A 23,520-nucleotide genomic window follows, 5' to 3' on the forward strand; every position below is an offset into this window, starting at 1 on the left:
TTAACTCAAATTATACTGATATTAGGTTTACATCCACATGGCTCCACCAGCCATGCGGAGAGGGGGGGTTTGCTCCCTGGACAACATCTTGCCCTCCATAGTTCCATGCCCAGGCCGTGTAGATCCACTGGAGAGGTCCACTCGAGAGGTCACTCCAACAGATACCGGTTCTAAGCCCATCCGATTGGCGAAAGAAACGGGTGCCAGGGGCCATCTCGCAGTGAGACCCACCCTCCCTTTTGGACCTACCCCATCGTCTCCCGAGACGGAAGGATGCCGACGATATGGTGAAAAGTAGTTCAAATCAAGGAGGCAAAAATGGTTAAAAGCCTATTTTTGCATATAATTTGAATACATTACCAGTCTTTAGAATCATATATATATATATATATATATATGTATATATATATATATATATATATATATATATATATATATATATATATATATATATATATATATATATATATATATCCATCTATCTCCCATGTAAATAAGCTGTTGTTTTATCGCTAGCTTGCTTAAAGAAAAAAAAACAGCACCTACTTTAATGTGGGGCGTGCGTTAGAAGTGTTTAACTAGTAGTAAAAGATCTTATAAGAAGATCTTAAAGGGGGAGTGATGGAACGAGATATTTTCCATATATCCATATTTAAGTGTTACTTCTTTGTAAACTCCTATAGTCATATAAATAATAGCTAGTATTCTTCCTCTTTTGAGTCTCATAGTAAGGTGTTGGCCTTCTAGATTGGAATGTGTCAGAGTAGAGATAACTCGGAGTAGTCTAAACAAAGCGAGTGAGGGCGAGGGACGGACGGAAGATCACGGGACCTCCGGGAGACCGAGCTAGACCGATCTGGACCGGGCTAGGGAACGCTTGGGTGCTGGATTGGTCTCATTATTGCCAAAGCTTTGACAATAAACAACGAAATACCAACTACTGCTTTTGGTGGTCAATTTAACATCAGCTTATTTGCCATTAAAAGAACTTGGGAGTGGACAGCAGACTTTGACTTCCTTGGGAGGAAGAGCTGTCGACGCAACAATACACACACACAAACAATTAATCTATTTGATTAAAAGGCTTAATTTTTTTTGGTGATCAAGGTAACAAAAAAGGTCAAACAAAATGTTTGAATATACATTTTTTTTTATTTCTTTATTCATTTGATTGGGAAAAAATAATACAGGTACTGAGAAACAGAAACTTACCCCCCCCCCAAAAAAAAATAAATAAATACAAGTTTAAAAAAATACAAACAAAAAATGACAATAATGTAAAGGAAAAAAAAACCTTTCTTGTTTGAATATACATTTAAATTACAATTTTTTCATATGATTTGAATAAACTGCCAGTATTTTGAATTATATTAGCTAAAAAAGATTTTAAATACTTTTGTCACGTTATACGGATATTGTTAATTTTGGTGAAATTTAATCCAAAGTAAGGTGGAAAAGCGGGTTAAAGTCCTATTTTTTGCAGATGAGTAATTAATTACCAGTATTTAAATTATATCAAAAGGGCTTTAAAAAAAAAAAAACATTAAGTGTTGGTACACAAAAACTCAAAACAAAACAAAGTTAGACATGTTAGTATTTCTGATATTTAATTTGTAAAAGATAAAAGAGCAAGGACAAGAGGCCTGGGGCACAATATACAAAATGTCAAACAGGCAGGATGATTAACATATAGAAGAGTTGTTGTTCCTGCATTAAGGATAAATCACATTAACAGACAGTGTTCTATATAATCTACAATCAGGATCAAAAACCAAAATATGTGGCCTATGTCTATAATGTATTGCACATAGAGAGAACATGTGTGTTCAAGTTAGCAGAGTAAGAACTAGACACATACCCAGAAACACTGCATTGCTGAATAGGACACAAATAGAAACAAACAGTCATGATGTGGCCAAGATTGTACTGACATGTTAATGGTAGATTATTCATTACATTATATGTTGCACAGCAAAAAAGTAGAAAATTGAGTCCGACACTTGCATTGCACTGACTCTGAAGTTCAAGTGTGGTCACATGAGGGCTTTTTTTCCAGCTTGAAGAATTGACCTGATAGCTATTTGATAGCAATAAAGCTCCTTCTTTCATTCTCTTTGATGTTGCTACAGCTACTGTAGCAAACAGGGGAGAGGTGGTAAAAAAATGTTGCCTTCCAGTTAAAGTCACTCTAAGAATGTTCCACTGTCATCTGCTAACAGGAAGCAGAACTAAAGCCTCCATTTCATCTCAGGGTTTCCCACAGGACTGCAATCTATTTGGGTGACGCGGCGACGCCATCGTCACATTTGCATAATCGACTTTGATGCATTTGCCAAAAAGGGAGTAAAAAATAAGACAAAAAAAATACATTTAGGAATACAAATATATTTTTCTCAGGTCGCTAAACAAGACGCAGCCACCTACTGTATGAGTGCTTTTAAATGAGTATTACCCCTACGGTTCTGTCTTTATTCTCTGGCAGACCAGATGTGTTAGAATGTGAGCTTGGGTGAATTGGAAGCACACAATCTATTTGTGGCCATCCAAATTTATTTGTAGCTGTCCGCATTTGTCTGGAGTCCCTATAATTAGGCCATGCGTGCTTCTAACATATTGCTAGCATGACAGCTTGACAGTAAATTGCACCAATCAAAATAGAAGTTCAGAACATTGAGAGATTCTTCATACCCATTAAGAATAAAACGGATTAACTGATCTAGAAAATGTAGTCAAATTCTGAATCCTATCTTATATAAAACGTTCTTGTAAGGCTTCTGTGTAATGAATAATGGAAAGACTTTCTACACTGGAGATGGAGATGGATTAAAGGGATTAATTACTGGACTTGTTGAGAGGAAAAATTAAAATATTTTTTTTAATGACCTTTGGTAGCATCAGCATCTGACTCAGCAGCTGTTAACATTATATAGATAGGTATAGTTGATTTGCTGAATAAGCTACTACAGTTCCTGAATAAGATATGCAATATTATAAATTCCTCCACACATACAATGATTTCATAGCAAGAAATCATGACAAAGGCAGCATAGCTTAGACTGATCTAAGGCCGAGAAATCAACCCATCTTTCTCAAATCTTTTTCAGTCCCTCCTGGATTTTGCGGGATTTTTTTTTTTTTTCCCGTCTGTTGCGGCCTATAATGCCATATTTAGCAGGTAAAGTTGCTAGTTTGAGGCTTACACTTTCCAATAACATAGCATCAGCTTGTGATTTTATGAATTTGTTATCAAAGTTTTCTGAGTTCTTGTAAGTTTGTAACCTTAAGCTCACAAATGTGAGCACCGTTTGGAAAACAAATACTGACGTTAGACAATAGACGGCAGTAAAGCACATATCTCGAAAACCCATTGTCAAATAACGGTTATAAAAACAACCACCACTAAAGGTTGCTTTATTGTCTGCTGTCTGCTCTGTCGTCCGCGTATATTTTAAAGTCCAAAGTGCTTTCATTTATGTTCCGACACAATGCTTTCATTGAGAACATTGGCAAACAATTTACTGCTGAGATGTTTATTGGTAAATAAAGGGCAATTAGCAATCATCACATGTCAATATTTCTGTCAATGCAAACACAGAAATGAGGACGTTATTGATTATGCTAAATGTTTATATATTACATTACCCAAAAAGCTTAGCGCAGTGAGTCTGAGCTGTGAGTAACGAAAATAAAGAGTTGAGATATTACACGTGGCTGCTCCTGGTCTAGACAACACAAGAAGACAATGGACGCTGGGTCACATGTGATAGGTTAGACAAGGGGTGTCAACTCATTTTCATCGTGGGCTGACCTCAAAAGGCCCCCATATAAATATATAATCATTATATTATTATGCAATTGCCCCTTTCATTCGATTATTGTCGTATTGTATGCCAACAAACTAATGGAAAAATTGCTTTGCAATCATAAGTCAAGGTGACAAGCAGGTTTAGAAAATTGGTTTCAATGACAAAAAAAAAATGTAGAATAAGTTTTTGCATCAAATAATATTGGGCTACAAAAAACTGCGGTTGAATGCAACAATTTTTTCGGACATAACTGAAATACATTTAGCAAAAATGACAAAACGCCCTATTGACACACATTTCTAGGTTTTAGCGAGATGCATAAAATGATGTGGCGCTACTGAAATCGACAAAAATGCCGATGACTGACTAAAATATGCGTGTAATTCGCAAGGATTGGACAAAGTTGTAAAGCCGCACATAATTTGCGTGAATTGGTGCAAATGCGACATCGCAAATTCCTGGAGGGACTATATTTTGTTGTCTTGCCCCGTAGAAGCAGCGACGTCAACTAGTAAAACATTTTCAAATGTGCAAAAAAAAAAAAAAAAAATGCGCCATTAACATTTTTTCCACGACAATGAAAGAAAAGGATAAAGATATTGTTGCTGTTCCCTTGCAAAGGAAGATTGTGGTGTCAATATGTCCACAAAAACACTTCCTTGTGTTTTCCATTGGCACCTGGTAAGCTTTAGAGCAGATAAAAAGGCAGATGCATGTGTAGTATGGTGGTCTGGATCCATGATAGAATCAAATGTTTCCCTAATGTGGCGTCGTACCTCCACAGTCAGCTTCTACCTCCTCTCTGACCTCAGCTATTCCGATGCAGGGCTGCTGCTGACTGCTGCTGGCGGAAGACATCTTGGGGAGAGCCTGAGGATTGACAATGACCTGAATCACAAAGTCCTTCTGGATCTTTGTGTCTTGCAGCCGCGTCTTGTCCGTGAGAAGTTTGCCTGAGAAGAACCAGCGCTGGTGGACGGTGTCTATGTCCTCCTGGGCCTGCAACTGCTTCTTTAGCTGACCAATAGTGTCCGTCATGCTGGCGCTGAGGCGAAGGTCTTTACCCGTGGAAAGGCGAACCTGCAGCAAAGAGGGAGCAGTGAATGAGTTACTATATCAATCAATCAATGTTTATTTATATAGCCCTAAATCACAAGTGTCTCAAAGGGCTGCACAAGCCACTACGACATCCTCGGTACAGAGCCCATATACTAAAACTTCTCCACAATGGCACGAGAGCGTGCTTTGTTGCCAAAGTCTTATGAAGCACTATGGAAAACCACAAGGACTGCTCTGAGACACACGGTCGAGCTGCACGATATTGGAAAAAAATTATACAGTGGTACCTCAATTTGTGAGTACCCCAACTAAGGAGCAATTTTTATATACGAGCTGTCTCTCAGCTTTTTGTTATACTTTTATTTGCAAGCATACCTTGAATTACAAGCCTTTTCACTGCCGGTTGAAGTAATATTTGTAATAGGGTTGTGCCATTTGAGCAATAAAGAGTTGATATATTGTTATACGTTGTTGTTCCTGCTTCTACATAAGAAACAAACATAAGTTTTGATTAGAAAGTTGAAGTACATGTTTAAGCGCCGCTCAGAGATTGACACAAGCTAATCCTCAAACCCTCAGAATGTCCATAAAAACATTGAGATGTTGCAGACGCTGTTTGACGTGTTTATGTGTTCGGTCGAGTCCTGACTCGACAAACTGGACAGTCGAGCATTATTTTTGATACACGGTAGGGATGTAACGATATTTAAAGTTCATATAAAATACTGTTGTTATTGCCCGGCCCTTAAAAGAATGGTGAAGAGGCAGTCGAACGTTAATTATAACTTTTTGTTTCGTGGCTTTAGAGGATATGTCCTCTTCATCCAGTTTCATTGCTCACCAGCCAAAATAACTGTTGCGCTGCTTTTAAACAGTCTTTGTCTGCCAGTAGCTGCGATTGATTACCCCGATTGCTATCGCCTGCCGGAATCCGCAATGAGGTGCGTGGAGTCACATTGCAGGTCACACAGAGCACGTGTGGTCACTTGCAAAAGACACCATGCAGATACAGGGAACAGCGAAACAGTACATCTCCGCCGGATCGCTGCAGCAAATACTAGTGAGTTATTCCATATACAGTGACGTGTACTTTATCTTGAAATGGAATTCAGAAGACAAAAGTTTTTATTATCTGCCCAAGTGTGTTAAAAGGTGCACATGTGGAGTTAATTTGTCTCCAATATTGCAGGACCTTGCAATGGGAATATTGTGCACTCATACATTGCGGCGTCGATACTTAAATTAAAAACTTAAAACTTAAATTAGCAGAGTTAGCTTGCAAAATATGTACAATACGCTAATAACATTGTTCACACTCGCTTCAAATTGTACCAACATACTTTGGGGCGAAAATACATACGCAATGGCAAATTTAGTTATGGCAGAAACGTGATGATGGCATTTTAAAACATTTTTATGACTGTATTTTCCAGCCTCGGAACTAACGACTATTTTGATAGTTGACTAGTCATCGATTATCTTAATGATTAGTCGACTAATCGGATTATGAAGCATAAACTCATTTAGTGGCTCTAATTTACCCATCTGCTTTTACATTTTAAAATATATTCTTGCCATGTGCTACCTGAGAAAAATGACTACCGGTAATTCAAAAATATTTATTTAGACTGTAACTGTGCTGCTCATTCGGGTGTTTCAAAAACAAAATAACTATTAACCTTGTCTATAGAAAAGCAAAGACAGTCTCCATGCTGACAAAAACAAAGTATCCTTTTTTATGAAAACAAAGGACAGTAAAAATAGCAGCAATAAAAAACACCAAAGCTAAAACTTGCTCAAAAAGGAACCAGCATTTTGTGGTGATGTGTTTGAAAATCTGCACACAGATATAATATTGATTATTGATTAGGTCCTGGCATGTTTAGCAATCTAATAGACATGATTAACTCTGAACAGTTTAGCTATCTAAATAGATTTTATAGATTTAAATATCCGTGCGTGCACGTGTGAGTGTTTTATCTACGTTTATTGACCATTCTTCTTTGCACTGCATATTGACGGTGCTTCACAACTGAAGTTTCTGACAAATAAAAAAAGTATTTAAATTGATATAGAAAAAGTTTAGCTGGCAAACTTTGAGTAAAATGACAGTTGAATATATTTTTCACATAACTTCATCTCACTTAGCTAGTTAGCAACGTAACAAGCTAACTATCTTAGAGAATTGAGATCGCATCCCCTAGATCAGTGATTCTTAAACAGTAATCCGAGGCGTGTACAAAGAGTATGGCCAACTAAACAACAGGCGCCATGACTGCTACCAAGGACATGTGCGGCTGTGTTTGGATGCATGCAATTTCTGTTTTGACGTTATATTTTCAGACGAAATAAACCAAAATAAAACAACTATGTATAGTTCTAAACATACTCCAGCTCATAAAGTTACAATAAAACATGTTTTTATTTCGTGAAAGTATAATTTTCCGGTCGTATTTGACACACTCTGCTGCTGCATTCCTGCAATGTTTTATGACCAGCAGGCTTTAAACACGCACCCGACGATGCAGTAAGCATAAAAAAATACACAGAACCAAAAATGTACTTGTTAGCCTCATTTTGCCCAAATCTTCATTTGCTTTGGACCAACAATCACAGAGAAATTGTGACTTTTGTGTGAAGTATGTCAACTGTGGTGGCTGGCATCACTGTATGTATCACTCATTATGTATTATTCCAACAGATCTTTCTTTTTTGTAATATGCTAAGTGAATAGGTGTACTTTTGTAATTATTTCCCCATATTTCTGCACAACTCAGATATGGGAACAATAGTGAGCAGTATAGAATATGGAGCGATTTTTTGTCCAGTAAATATTTAGCTTTATTCATTATTGACGTGTTTCTTGCTGGTTTATGTTCTATATTTTTAATGAGATTTTATTTTACTCTTTCAATTTGTATTTGTGTTTGACTTTCTCTTTTATTGTTACCATAGTGCATTATTTTAGTTTTATTGAGATTTTCAAAACAACTCTTAAATGTATTAATTTCCTCTGTTATTATTTGTATTAACTTCTGTGTGTTCTCTCCTTAACCAAACAGACGTTGTGTCGAGTGGTTTTCCTCACACAAGACGCTGTAATCGGTGGCTCTCCAGTGTTGTTCGCAAACCTTCACTTCTCATACTTGTCTTCTATCCGGGTTGTGGAGAAAGCGATGTAAAAGATTTCCACAATTCTCGGGAATGGAGTAGCCCCATGCTGCACAACAGGGCATTTATACACGTCGAAAAACTAACGTGGAAGCGCCGCAAACACACAGCACCAGCTCCAAGTTGGTAGTAGTCATGGCGCCTTGTAGTCATGTGAGTGCCTTTTGACCAATCATTGAGGAGATTGCCTGATCCCGGGTTGACCATACTTTTTATACACGACTCTGACTGTAGTGTAACGTGGGCTCCATCTACTGTTCAAACTCTGTGCAATGTCATGGTGGCCAAAAATATGAAATATCCTTGTTAAGTAAAACCTCTGACCTGTTTTTATTTTATATTTAGACCTACTACGCTACTGTATTTTAATGTTGGTCATTATGGTGGTACTTGGAGAGCCAAGTGTTTTCTGAGGTGGTGCTTGGTGAAAAAAGTTTGAGAAGCGGTGCTCGAGATGTCCGACAGCATGCCTCTGCTTTAAATGCTCCCGTATCACAGATATACTGCCATAAAAAAACAAGATCCACTTTGCAAAATGAGCAAGAAACGTTTTCACACATTATATGTTTTCACTTGCGATGTTGTTGCGAGTGGCCGCGCTGACTAGCTCCTTTGCAGAAGAACACGAGAAATTACGTCACCAACAAATTTTATCGGCGATATCTGTCTAAGCGTTGCACCCCTCTACTTAAGATGTTCCACAGGAGTGTATTAGAAGTATGTTGCCTAAGAGCTAGCCTTGTTGCTTGAATCATGAAGGTACCAAGACAATGGCAAAATTATGGCTATATATACACCTGTATATATATATATATATATATATATATATATATATATATATATATATATATAGTAGGGCTGCAACAACTAATCGATTAAATCGATTATAAAAATAGTTGGCGATTAATTTAGTCATCGATTCGTTGGAACTATGCTATGCGCATGCGCAGAGGCTTTTTTTATTTTATTTAAAAAATTTTTTTTTTTTTTTTATAAACCTTTATTATAAACTGCAACATTTACAAACAGCTGAGAAACAATAATCAAAGTAAGTACAAAAACAGTACAAAACAGCGCCAGGGCGGCACTGAGGCTTTGTCTCATGAGGTGGCGTAAGCTAGCCAATGATGTGTCATGTGCAGCTCACGTGACTACGCCGTCTGGAAACATTCGAAAAATGGCGCAGGTAAACCGTACGGATAGTTCAGCAGAAAAACATCTTGAGGTTATTGCTTCAATGGAGAAAAGTGTACGACCTAAGTCGTCAAAATTGTGGGGACACTTTACTTTAAAGACTTCAAAGAAGACCGTTTCCTGCAAAATGGCACAGAAGTACAACATTGCTTCAGGAGCACCTGAAAAGGAAACATGTTGGAGCCATGGATGAAGGGAACTCACAGTACGTAACTTTTTAAGTCCATAGTGGCAACAGGCATTCATGAGTTCAGCTTTTTTGTGAGTAACGTTAAAGTTATGCCTTTGTTGCAACGCGGGGCTGTTAATGTGTCTCCGGCACATTTGACTCCGTTTTGAGAGAGAAAACGCACGGTTACCAATTTCGAAATAAACGTAACGGACAGAAATATCTCAGGTTGGTTTCATAATGGATCAATGTAGCCGGGCCAATAAAGCTATATAAATATATTTAGATTTGAGTGACGCTTTAGTATAACTAAACGTTATGAAGGTGCTGGAATATTTCATGCTATTATTTAGAGGCAGCCTAAAATGAATCCTTTATTATTCACAACAGAAACGTGTACAATATCTGATTCAGTTCTGCTGAGTTACATTTCTGTGTTATTATTGGTGTATGCTGCACCCCCAATGTCCAGAACATGGTGCCAGTATGCTGGTTTTTTTCCAATAAAATACTGGAAAGGATAGAAATGTAGTTTGTCTCCTTTATCCGATTATTAATCGATTATTAATCGACAGATTAATCGATTATCAAATTAATCGTTAGTTGCAGCCCTAATATATTTGTTAGAACTTCATTAAAAAAGTAAATTTTGCATAACAGAAAACCGTAAAATACAAAATGGAGGTGGAAGTCATGTTTTAAATCAGGCTGTACCAGTGGATTTCAAAATAACCTGAAAATTAAAAAAAAAAAAAAAGACTTTCAGCGTTACTTACATTTAAAATTACACATGGGAGATAGTCTGAACAAGTTTTTATGCAACTCTTTCAACAGCTGTGTCAGCTGTCATGCTGAATGAATGTTCTAAACTGCCACAATAAACAAGGGAACATGCAGGGAGAGGTGCGGCCCTTGCAAGACAGGACACTACAAGCAGCCTGCTTCTCCTTAATAGAGGTAATAACTTTTATTGAAATGAAAATAATACATTGGGAGTAGTCTGTCATTTAGGAGTTTGCTTCTGTACCTTCAGCTGAAATTCTTTCTTATGTGCTGCAGGAAGCTGGGGACTGTCGCTGTTGTCCTCGTCGCTGCGCTCTGAGATCAGGTTGACCGGCGGAGCGAGGCAGTAGACGGGCAGCTGGTAGCGGTTGCCAAGTTCGTCATAACACTCCCTCAGAGTACCTAGAAAAATGAGTTGTCAGATTGTTTCAACTGCATTGACAGGTTTTCAGTGCATTATGCTCTTTGGTGCCCACCGTGTGGTAGGGTGATACTGGCACCATCTACTATCGCTTGGGCCAGCTCATGGTCGTTACACTCCAGAGCCACAGCGGCGGCTTTCAAGGCATCCCAGATCTCTCTGCGGCCATCAAAAGCGGGCGCCGTGTCCCAAAATTCATCCCGCTTGCTCCGCAGCTGGCCCTCGGTCATGGGATAGTCGCACTTCCACTTGGGTCGATCTTTCTTTAGCGGCTCATTACGTCCTGCCAACAACAAATAAATACATAATTAAACAAAAAAATAAAAAATATACACACACACACACATCTCGGCGTACGAATGCTTCATTCATTCATTTTTCCTGAAATCATCGGGTGCTGCCATTTTGATGACATCGCTTCCTGTACACTCGGGCACACCCAATTTGAAGAGGTGGGGCCCCCTATGTCACATCCTTTTTACATCCTGTACACACGGGCGCAGCCATTACAAAGAGCTTCAAGGTGATTGCCCCTTCTGACATGTTTATTTTCACATCTGTCGTACCTTGCGCCGGTCAGAACAGTATCAGCCTGTCTTAGTGATCACTTTGTGCAATCAGAAATGCTTTAAATGTGTCCAAACTCTCACAGTGTCGATGTATAGCTTTGGGTTTGGGCTTTGAGCTAGCGTTTTAGCTAGTTAGCCTACGGCTTATGGTCCTTCAGTTTGAGGATTTTAACAGCGAAGGGGACTTGGTTCTGCAGCAAGTCTTTAATTGTGATGAGATAAAAAATGATGCCACAACGGACCTATATTACAGCGAAGGAGAAGCTACTACCGGGACACAAGCCGATGCAAAGACACGATACTTAACAATCGAACTGGAAAGCTTTTGTTATTTTTTGCAAATATTAGCTCTTTTGGAATTTGATGCCTGCAACATGTTTCAAAAAAGCTGGCGCATGTGGCAAAAAAGACTGAGAAAGTTGAGGAATGCTCATCAAACACTTATTTTGGAACATCCCACAGGTAAACAGGCTCATTGGGAACAGGTGGGTGCCATGTTTGGGTGTAAAAGCAGCTTCCATGAAATGCTCAGTCATTCACAAACAAAGATGGGGCGAGGGTCACCACTTTGTGAACAAATGCATGAGCAAATTGTTTAAGAACAACATTTTTCAAGGAGCTATCGCAAGGAATTTAGGGATTTCCCCATCTACGGTGCGTAATATCATCAAAAGGTTCAGAGAATCTGGAGAAATCACTGCACGTAAGCGATGATATTACGGACCTTCGATCCCTCAGGCGGTACTGCATCAAAAAGTATATATGTGTATGTGTATATACATGCGTATATATGTATTTATATATATATATATATATATATATATATATATATATATATATATATATATATATATATATATATATATATATATATATATATGTGTGTGTGTGTGTGTATATGTGTGTATGTATATGTATATATACATTTAGGTCCATAAATATTTGGACATTGACACAATTTTCAGTATTCCAGCTCTGTACAACACCACAATGGATTTGAAATGAAACAATATGTGCTTTAAGTGTAGACTTTGAGCTTTAATTTGAGGGTATTTACATCCAAATCAGGTGAACGGTGTAGGAATTACAACACATTTTATATGTGCTTTCCACCTTTTAAGGGACCAAAAGTAATTGGACAATTGGCTCCTCAGCTGTTCCATGGCCAGGTGTGTGTTATTCCCTTGTTTTTTTCATTTATTTCATTTACAAAGAGCAGATAAAAAGCCTGGATGTAATTTCAAGTGTGGTATATTCATTTGGAATCTGGGGAGGTCATCTCTCAATATGAAGTCCAAAGAGCTGTCACTATCAGTGAAGCAAGCCATCATTAGGCTGAAAATCTAAACAAAGCCATCAGAGAGATAGCAATAACATGAGATGTGGCCAAATCAACTGTTTGGTACATTCTTAAAAAGAGATAATGCACTGCTGAGCTTAGCAACACCAAAAGACCTGGAAGACCAGGAAAAACAAGTGTGGTGGATGACAGACAAATCCTCTCTCTTGTCAAGAAAAAGCCCTTACACAACAGTTAGCCAGATGAAGAAAACTCTCCAGGAGGTAGGTGTATCTGTGTCAAAGTCATAAATTAAGAGAATACTTCACCAGAGGAAATACAGAGGTTTCATCACCAGGTGTAAACCATTGGTGAGCCTCAAAAACAGGAAGGCCAGATTAGAGTTTTCCAAGAAACATGTAAAAGAGCTTGTGCAGTTCTGGAACAACATCTTATGGACAGATGAGACAAAGATCAACTTGTAGCAAAATGGTGGAAAGAGAAGAGTAAGGCTGAAACGACGCGTCGACGTAGTCGACGTCATCGGTTACGTAAATACGTCGACGCCGTTTTTGTGCGTCGACGCGTCGCATAATGACGTCACACTACCGTCATGGCGAAGCGCAAAGCAGACGATCAAAGAAGACGATGCGAGCGGTGCGAGCGAGGGGGGAAAAGCATGCCAAAAGTGTGGGAGTATTTTAATAAACGGCCTAATAATGTTGTTGTATGCACACTGTGTCGAGCGGAAATGGCCTATCATAGCAGCACAACGGCTATGAACGAACATTTGAAAAGAAAACCATCAACTAGTCAATCGTCCGCGCGAGCATACGTTGTCATCATTACACAAAAACATGAATGTGTCATTTGTATCTGCTAGGGGTGTAACGGTACGTGTTTTGTATTGAACCGTTTCGGTACGGGGCTTTCGGTTCGGTACGGGGGTGTACCGAACGAGTTTCTAAGCTAAAGTCTTAACAAGCTGCTTTGCTCCGTCTGCCTCTGTCTCAGCACGCAGCATTGTCCCACCCACACAACCATCTGATTGGTACACACGCAGCATTGTCCCACCCACACAACCATCTGATTGGTACACACGCAGCATTGTCCCACCCACACAACCATCTGATTGGTACACACGAAGCATCATCAGCCAATCAGCAGTGCGTATTCAGAGCGCATGTAGTCAGCGCTTCAGCGTGGAGCAGATAGGTGTTTAGCAGGTGAGCATCAGGCAGCAGACTCTCCCCAAATGATAATAAACACCTCCCAGTCAACTACTAGTAACATCACTATGAGCCCGTTGACCTTCTAGAAACTTAAACTGCAGCTCAGCTCGCTCGCAATCCTGGCTTGAGGTGAAGGCTAATTAGCTCTCAGTTCCAGCCACATCGACCCCTTCTGAGCGCCTATTTTCAGCTGCTGGGAATATTGTAAACAAGAAAAGAACCAAAGCATGTAGACATGCTAACATTTCTTCATTACAACTGTTAGACACTCACTGGAATGAGTAGAATTGGTTATTGTGTACTGTGTTGGACTGGATGTTTATTTTGCACATTTTAAAAGCAATATTTAATGTTTACAGTGCTCCAGAATATTTAGATTGGCACTTTTTTGTATTGGATGTGTATCTTTATTTTTGCACATTTTAGCAAATAAGCAATACTTTCACTTTTGTTGAAATGTTTACACTGTTGTTACAGAATATTTCGTTTTGCACTTTTTTGTATTGGATGTTTATCTTTATTTTTGCACATTTTAAAGCAAAATAAGCAATACTTTTACTTTTGAAATGCTTATACTATTGCAGAATATTAAGATTTGCACTGGATGTTGACTTTTATATTTGCACATTAAAAAGCAAATAAGCTACTTTTAATTTTGTTAAATGTTAAAAGTTTTAAATGTTTACATTGTTACAGAATATTTAGTCATGTTGTTGTCAATGTTGACTGAGTGGCCATACTTCTTTTTTTTTGTAAATAAAAGCCATGCCTTTTGAAAAAACGGGCCTACATTTATTTTTTCATCTTCATTTTGAATAAAAAAATAATCGGCAAAAGGAAAAAATAATCTATAGATTAATCGAAAAAATAATCTATAGATTAACCGATTAATCGAAAAAATAATCTATAGATTAATCGATAGAAAAATAATCGTTAGCTGCAGCCTTAGAGAAGAGTATGGAAAAGGCAATGAACTGCTCAAGATCCAAAGCATACTAGCTCATCAGTGAAGCATGGTGGTGGTAGTGGCATGCGTGGCTGCCAGTGGAACTGGATCTCTTATATTAATTGATGATGTGGCAGCTGACAAAAGCAGCAGAATGAATTCTGAAGTGTTTCGGGCAATATTATCTGCTCATATTCAGCCAAATGCTTCAAAACTCATTGGACGGCGCTTCACAATGCAGATGGACAATGACCCGAAGCATACTGCGAAAGCAACCAAAGAGTTTTTTAAGGCAAGAAGTGGAATGTTCTGCAATGGCCAAGTCAATCACCTGACCTGAAGCCGATTGAGCATGCATTTCACTTGCTGAAAACAAAACTGAAGGGAAAATGCCCAAAGAACAAGCAGGAAGTGAAGACAGCTGCAGCAGAGGCCCAGCAGAGCATAACCAGGGACCAAACCCAGCGTCTGGTGATGTCTATGGGTTCCACACTTCAGGCTGTCATTGACTGCAAAGGATTTGGTCCCTTAAAAAGTGGAAAGCACATATAAAATGTGTTGTAATTCCTACACTGTTCACCTGATTTGGATGTAAATACCCTCAAATTAAAGCTCAAAGTCTGCACATATTGGATTGTTTCATTTCAAATCAATTGTGGTGTTGTACAGAGCTGGAATACTAAAAATTGTGTCAATATCCAAATATTTATGGACCTAACTGTATGTACATGTTAGGGGTGTAACGGTACGTGTATTTGTATCGAACCATTTCGGTACGGGGGTTCCGGTTCGGTTCGAAGGTGTACCGAACGAGTTTCCACATGGACATATTAAGTAGCGTAGCGCACGTTGTGTAACCAATGCACACTGAGGCCCAACACACGGCATGCTAGCAGCGACTGGGCTACAACAACATATAAAAGCCAGAGCTGGAAGACCCTCCTGCCTCGTTAAGATCTCCCGTTTGGGAACACTTCGGCTGCGCGGTGTGATACAACAATGGAGGACGGAGGTTTGCCGACATTGTTCAGCAGTGGTAAGGCATGCTTCTGCCAACACGTCAAACATGCTAACCCATTTGAAGCGGCACCACCCCCAAGTGAACATCGCTTCAACAAAGATAAAAACGAGCAAACAGCTCCCACCTCTTACTGCCAAGTTAGCGGTTTAACGTTGCACTTTTTATATGTAGAAGAAAAGTTTTGTCATTTTATTTAATCTGAGCAACAACTTGAAGCAGTTTAATGTTAATTAACGTGGACCCCGACTTAAACAAGTTGAAAAACTTATTGGGGTGTTACCATTTAGTGGTCAATTGTACGGAATATGTACTGTACTGTGCAATCTACTAATAAAAGTCCCAATCAATCAATCAAAAAAAGCACTTTATATGTAGAAAAGTTATGTTAAGAAACCATTCTGAGCCTTATCTTATTTAGTTTTTATTTTATATATGTTGACCACATTAACCCTGGCAATGGACCCTGTGTGTATATGTATGTTATGCCATTGTTTACAAATTTGGTAAATAAATAACCAAAAAATGTATATATTGTTGTTTTCTTACTGTACCGAAAATGAACCGAACCGTGACCTCTAAACCGAGGTATGTACCGAACCGAAATTTTTGTGTACCGTTACACCCCTAGTACATGTGTATATATTAGGGGTGTAACGGTACATGTATTTGTATTGAACCGTTTCGGTACTGGGGGTTTCGGTTCGGTTCGCAGGTGAACCGAACGAGTTTCTAAGCTAAACAAGCATAACAAGCTGCTTTGCTCCTTCTGCCTCTGTCTCAGCACCCAGCATTGTCCCACCCACACAACCATCTGATTGGTTACAACAGAGCGGTAACAGCCAATCAGCAGTGCGTATTCGGAGCGCTAACAGCCAATCAGCAGTGCGTATTCAGAGCGCATGTCGTCAGTGCTTCAGCGTCGAGCAGATAGATGTTTAGCAGGTGAGCATAAGGCAGCGGACTCTTCCCAAATATGATAATGATAATGATAAATGGGTTATACTTGTATAGCGCTTTTCTACCTTCAAGGTACTCAAAGCGCTTTGACAGTATTTCCACATTCACCCATTCACACACACATTCACACACTGATGGCGGGAGCTGCCATGCAAGGCGCTAACCAGCAGCCATCAGGAGCAAGGGTGAAGTGTCTTGCCCAAGGACACAACGGACATGACTAGGATGGTAGAAGGTGGGGATTGAACCCCAGTAACCAGCAACCCTCCGATTGCTGACACGGCCACTCTACCAACTTCGCCACGCCGTCCCCAAATGATAATAACCACCTCCCAGTCAACTACTAGTAACATCACTATGAGCCCGTCGACCTTCTAGAAACTTAAACTGCAGCTCAGCTCGCTCGCAGTCCTGGCTTGAGGTGAAGGCTAATTAGCTTTTAGCGTAAGGTTAGCTCATTTTGCGGTGTGTGCGTGTGTGTGTGCCTACATGAACTCCATGGTGTTCAGGGATGAATAGTCTCTCCTATTGCTATTGTACTATTTTTTCAGCTATAGTTACATTAATCGTTAGTAATGCAGCAGCCTAGTTTTGAATGGCAGGGTCCCCGCTATCACATGTTGATAAAAATATAACATTTATATAATAAAAATCAAATACAGGCTTCCCAAATGCTGTAATAAATTAAGCATGATGAATTGACTTGAAACTGTTTAATGTTGCACTTTTTATATGTAGAAGAAAAGTTTTGTCATTTTATTTAATCTGAGCCTCAACTTGAGGCAGTTTAATGTTGATTAATGTGGGCAGAATTATTATAGTGTTCCCAATGTTAAAAGGATAAAGCCATTGTTTACAAATTTGGTAAATAAATAACCCAAAAATGTATATTTTGTTGTTTTCTTACTGTACCGAAAATTAACCGAACCGTGACCTCTAAACCGAGGTATGTACCGAACCGAAATTTTTGTGTACCGTTACACCCCTAGTATATACAGTATATATATATATATATATATATATATATATATATATATATATATATATATATATATATATATATATATATATACATACATACATACACACACACACATATATATATACACATATATACTGTATGTATAAATACAAATATACACATGTATGTACACACAGCATATATACACACGTATACACATACAGCATATATACCAGTGGCGTGCAGTCACTAGAGGCAGGGGAGGCACGGCCTCACCTGCCATCATGGAAAGAAAAAAAAAGTTAAAAGAAAAAAAATTAATTAAATTGTTATATGTATCCAGTGATTATACTAAAGTTATTTTCCATTTAACTTCACCAGTTTTAGATTATTTTTATTTTTATTTTCACATTTGCCGTTCAAATACTGAGAAGAGACGGTGCGGTGATCAGCAGCCAGTTGAGGCACGTCACTGATTTGTGCCTCAACATGGATTGTGCACAATGACTCGGCTAACTGCTGGCCTGCTGTGCAGTGAGACTGTATTGCTATATGAATTATATTATACATTTCCATAGTTTAGTTAGCTGAGGTATATAATGTACAGTGTATTTTGTCAACAACTGTATGTGTGTAACGTATTTCTTGTGCTGAGCGATCATAAAACTGGAGGCTCGTCTCATAACCCCGCCTCCTGGTGCCAAGCACCTCCGCCGCAGAATGCTCCTCCCGACGGGAGCGCCACACCAACCAAAGCCCACACCCAAACCCTCCACGTGCAAGACCGAATCCACCCAAAAAAAGTCACTTAACAAGAAGCCAAAAAGTGCAAAAACAACAATGCTCGCGCAGCGCGCCGGAGGAGCCGTGAACAGGGACACAACATTAGGTACACCTGCAGACTGCTGCGCGGATTTCATATTTCATTCATTCACGACTCTTCCAACACGAACACCACTGCTCCCGCACTTATAAGTAAAGGTAAGACCATAATAACGTTTTTTTTAATTAAATGTGCTTTTTTGTGTGCTACAGTTTGTAAGTGTAAAGTTAAAGTACCAATGATTGTCACACACACACTACACTGTAAAAAAAAAAAAGTTGAGAAAACGCAAATTTTCAAGGCAACATGATGCAACAAGATTTTTGCGTTTTCTCAACTTTTGACTACTGCTGGCCAGAAACTGTTTTGGTAGTTAAACATAGTGAAACCTTATTTCGGAGTCTGACTAACTTAAAAACTATAATAATTTTTTACAGTGTACCAAAACAGTGTCTGGTTAGCAGTAGTCAAAAGTTGAGAAAACGCAAAAATCTTGTTGCATCATGTTGCCTTGAAAATTTGCGTTTTCTCAAATGTCTTTTTTTTTTACAGTGTAGGTGTGGTGAAATTTGTCCTCTGCATTTGACCCAAACCCTTGTTCACCCCCTGGGAGGCGAGGGGAGCAGTGGGCAGCAGCGGCGCCGTGCCTGGGAATAATTTTTGGTGATTTAACCCCCAATTCCAACCCTTGATGCTGAGTGCCAAGCAGGGAAGAATGCTGGTATGACCTTTTAAACATAACCCGTTAACTGCTGCCAATCAAATGGTGAATAAGATACTCTTTAGGGTTCATATGTTTGTAAATCTGACTGTGATGAAGTCAGTGCCTCACCTGACATGAACCTCACTGCACGCCACTGATATATACACACGCATACACATATATATACATCATATTTAATTATAATTATTAAATATGATTAAATATTATAGATATTAATATATAGATATTAATATATTATATAAATATGTATAAACACACACACCTTCAAAGTGTGCACTTTTTTACTAAAATGGGGTCATTCGTCAAGGAAAAAAACAATTATTAAAAACCATGTGTGTGAATGCTTTGGAGCATTCACACAATTATTCTTACGGGTACCTCTGCTTCACTATACCAACTTTTCGGTTTACGAACCATGTTCAAGAACCAATTAAATTCTAACGTTTAGGTTTCACCGTATTTTGGACTGTACTAATAGTCCATCCATCCATCCATTTTCTACCGCCTGTCCCTTACGAGGTCGCGGGGGTGCTGGAACCTATCCCAGCTGCACGAAAGTGTAATAATAAATATACATATGTATATAAAGTATTATGAATTATAGGTAATTTTAAAAAATATGTTGCATGTGTTCATACAATAATTTTAAGTAAATTTAGCACTATTTGATGCTACATTTGCACTCAAAATGAGTCAACCCTAATTGATTAAAAGGCCAACGAGAGAAAACTGCCGAAAAAGAAGAAACCTTGAAAAGGGACTGCTGATGTAGGGACCCCTCCTCCAGGTTGAAAATTACATTGAAAAGCAAACTTGTTGAATTGAGTGTTTTGCATGGAGGAAAGCATATACTGTAGGTAATAGTTGCAAACTTTTAGGAAATAAGCCTGACCCTAATTAACATAATGTGACGTCCTTGTAAACAGGGTGAAGGTTATTTACGAATAAGATCAATCAATCAATCAATGTTTATTTATATAGCCCTAAATCACAAGTGTCTCAAAGGGCTGTACAAGCCACAACGACATCCTCGGTACAGAGCCCACATACGGGCAAGGAAAACTCACCCCAGTGGGACGTCAATGTGAATGACTATGAGAAACCTTGGAGAGGACCGCATATGTGGGTAACCCCCCCCCCCCCCCCCTCTCTAGGGGAGACCGAAAGCAATGGATGTTGAGTGGGTCTGACATAATATTGTGAAAGTCCAACACATCAGCGAAAGTCCAGTCCATAGTGGGGCCAGCAGGAACCATCCCGAGCGGAGACGGGTCAGCAGCGTAGAGATGTCCCCATCCGATGGACAGGCTAGCGGTCCACCCCGGGTTGGGAGCAGAGTAGAAAAGAAAAGAAAAGAAACGGCAGATCAACTGGTCTAAAAAGGGAGTCTATTTAAAGGCTAGAGTATACAAATGAGTTTTAAGATGAGACTTAAATGCTTCTACTGAGGTAGCATCTCTAACTTTTACCGGGAGGGCATTCCATAGTATTGGAGCCCGAATAGAAAACACTCTATAGCCCGCAGACTTTTTTTGGACTCTGGGAATCACTAATAAGCCGGAGTTCTTTGAACGCAGATTTCTTGCCGGGACATATGGTACAATACAATCGGCAAGATAGGCAGGAGCTTGACCGTGTAGTATTTTATACGTAAGTAGTAAAACCTTAAAGTCGCATCTTAGGTGCACAGGAAGTCAGTGCAGGTGAGCCATTATAGGCATAATATGATCAAACTTTCTTGTTTTTGTCAAAAGTCTAGCAGCCGCATTTTGTACCATCTGTAATCTTTTAATGCTAGACATAGGGAGGCCCGAAAATAAAACGTTACAGTGATCGAGACGAGATGTAACGAACGCATGGATAATGATCTCAGCATCGCTTGTGGACAATATGGAACAAATTTTAGCAATATTACGGAGATGAAAGAAGGCCGTTTTAGTAACACTCTTAATGTGTGACTCAAACGAGAGAGTTGGGTCGAAGATAATACCCAGATTCTTTACAGAGTCGCCTTGTTTAATTGTTTGTTTGTCAAATGTTAAGGTGGTATTATTAAATAGATGTCGGTGTTGAGCAGGACCGATAATCAGCATTTCCGTTTTCTTAGCGTTGAGTTGCAAAAAGTTAGCGGACATCCATTGTTTAATTTCATTAAGACACGCCTCCAGCTGACTACAATCCGGCGTAACCCTGGGGAACTCCGCACGTTACCTTAACATAGTCCGAGGTCACATTGTTATGGGAGACACACTGCATCCTGTCAGTAAGATAAGAGTTAAACCAAGACAAGGCTAAGTCTGTCATCCCAATACGCGTTTTGATACGCTCTAATAAAATATTATGATCAACAGTATCGAAAGCGGCGCTAAGATCAAGAAGCAGCAACATAGATGAAGCATCAGAATCCATCGTTAGCAATAGATCATTAGTCATTTTTGCGAGGGCTGTCTCCGTAGAGTGATTTGCCCTGAAACCGGATTGAAAAGGTTCACAGAGATTGTTAGACGCTAAGTGTTCATTTAGCTGCTGTGCGACAATTTTTTCGAGGATTTTCGAGATAAACGGAAGGTGGGACACCGGCCGGTAGTTTACCAAGAGATCAGGATCGAGGTTAGGTCTTTTGAGTAGAGGATGAATAACCGCTTTTTTGAATGCTAGGGGAACAGTGCCAGAGGAAAGTGATAAGTTTATAATATTTAACACTGATGGACCTAATAATACAAAAAGCTCCTTGATAAGTTTCCCAGGAATTGGGTCAAGTAAACATGTTGTTTGTTTTGTCCCATTTACACATTTTGACAATTCCTCCAATGTTATTTCATCAAAGAGAGAGAAACTATTTTGGAGGGCGGTATCCGTCGTATATACAGTCGTATTTGTGTTAATAGAACCCAGTTGTAGCTGAGATGCATTGTCTTTAATCTCTTTTCTAATGACTTCAATTTTCTTATTAAAGAAATTCATAAAGTCATCTGCTGAGTGGGTGGAGCTACTGGGAGGAGTCCCTTGTTGGGTTAGCGATGCTACTGTACTAAACAAAAATGTAGGATCATTTTTTGTTGAGGTGGATGAGATTTGAGTAATATTTAGCTTTAGCTGAGGTAAGCATGCGCTTATAAGTTATTAAACGATCACACCATGCTTGATGGAAAACCTCAAGTTTAGTCGCACGCCATTTGCGTTGCAGCTTTCTACATGATAATTTCTGGGCTTTAGTTTCTTCTGTAAACCATGGGGTACGCCTTTTAGGGGCCCTTTTTAGCTTTAGCGGTGCTACACTATCAATGGTGTCGCGCAGGGCGTCGTTAAAGTTGTTAGTGAGGTTATCAATAGAGCCCACATAATTTGGGAATGGTGCCATTACCGAAGGCAGTAGGTCAGTAAGAGTCGTCGTTGTGGCAGCATTAATGTTGCGGCTGCTATAGTAGTTATTATTATTATTATTAGTTTGTTGACAATGAGTCAGAACTTCGAATTTTATAAGGTAATGATCGGACATTACTTTAGTGTACGGGAGTATCGTAACTTTAGACAAGCACTAGATCTATCGTATTACCGTTGCGATGCGTGGGTTCATTTATTATTTGTGTAAGACCACAGCTATCAATTATAGTCTGGAGCGCCACGCATGGAGGGTCCGATGGGGTATTCATATGGATATTAAAGTCCCCCATTATGATTATATTGTCAGCGTGCGTCACTAGATCAGCAACAAACTCTGAGAATTCACTGATGAAGTCCGAATAGGGCCCAGGGGGGCGGTAGATAACAGCCAGGTGGAGAGGCAGCGGTGTGACAAACCTCATACTGAGCACCTCAAACGAGTTATATTTATTATTTAGGTTAGGTGTAAAATTATAGTTTTCATTGTATATTAGTGCGACACCCCCTCCCCTTTTAAGAGGTCGGGCAACATGTGCATTGGTATAGTTAAGAGGAGATGCCTCATTTAGCGCAAAAAAATCGTCTGGTTTGAGCCAGGTCTCGGCGAGACCAACGACGTCAAGTTTGTTGTCTCTAATGACCTCATTAACTAATAACGTTTTGGAAGATAATGATCTTATGTTTAAAAAGCCCATATTATAGGTAGTGGGCTGTTTTGAGGATTGTTTGTTGAAATTATCCGAAGTAGCAATATTAATAATGTTGCGTTTATTATGCGTAGTGCACTTTAAATAGTTTCGACCATATCTAGGAATTGATACGACGGAAATTGTCCGATTGTTTGCTAGATGTTGCGATAAACTGAACGCATCATAGTTAGCCACCTCAGTAGATTGCATGACTGCCTCTGACACGGTCACAAAAGAAAAAACATTATGTGAGTTGTGTTTTATTCTAAGAGAATTGCTATGTGTGCAGGGATTATCCAGCCTGGCGCCGGCTAGTTCTAGTTTAAATGGCT

The 23,520-nt window shown here is 39.2% G+C and overlaps 1 protein-coding gene across 2 annotated transcripts in view; it reads right to left on the reverse strand.

The window, feature by feature from the left end:
* Positions 1-1,192: 1,192 nt before the first annotated feature.
* The window catches only part of ubtd1b (ubiquitin domain containing 1b), a 38,884-nt gene continuing 16,556 nt past the window's right edge, over positions 1,193-23,520 (reverse strand). For both annotated transcript variants that reach the window (XM_062056140.1, XM_062056139.1), the window contains 3 exons: positions 10,659-10,886; positions 10,427-10,584; positions 1,193-4,886 (listed from right to left, as the gene is read on the reverse strand). In XM_062056140.1, the coding sequence (XP_061912124.1) occupies positions 4,566-4,886; positions 10,427-10,584; positions 10,659-10,886 (707 nt within the window). In that variant the 3' untranslated portion in view covers positions 1,193-4,565. The remainder of the gene's footprint in view (positions 4,887-10,426; positions 10,585-10,658; positions 10,887-23,520) is intronic.

Source organism: Entelurus aequoreus, linkage group LG08 (assembly GCF_033978785.1).
Source record: "Entelurus aequoreus isolate RoL-2023_Sb linkage group LG08, RoL_Eaeq_v1.1, whole genome shotgun sequence".
In the NCBI taxonomy this organism is placed as follows: Eukaryota; Metazoa; Chordata; class Actinopteri; order Syngnathiformes; family Syngnathidae; genus Entelurus; species Entelurus aequoreus.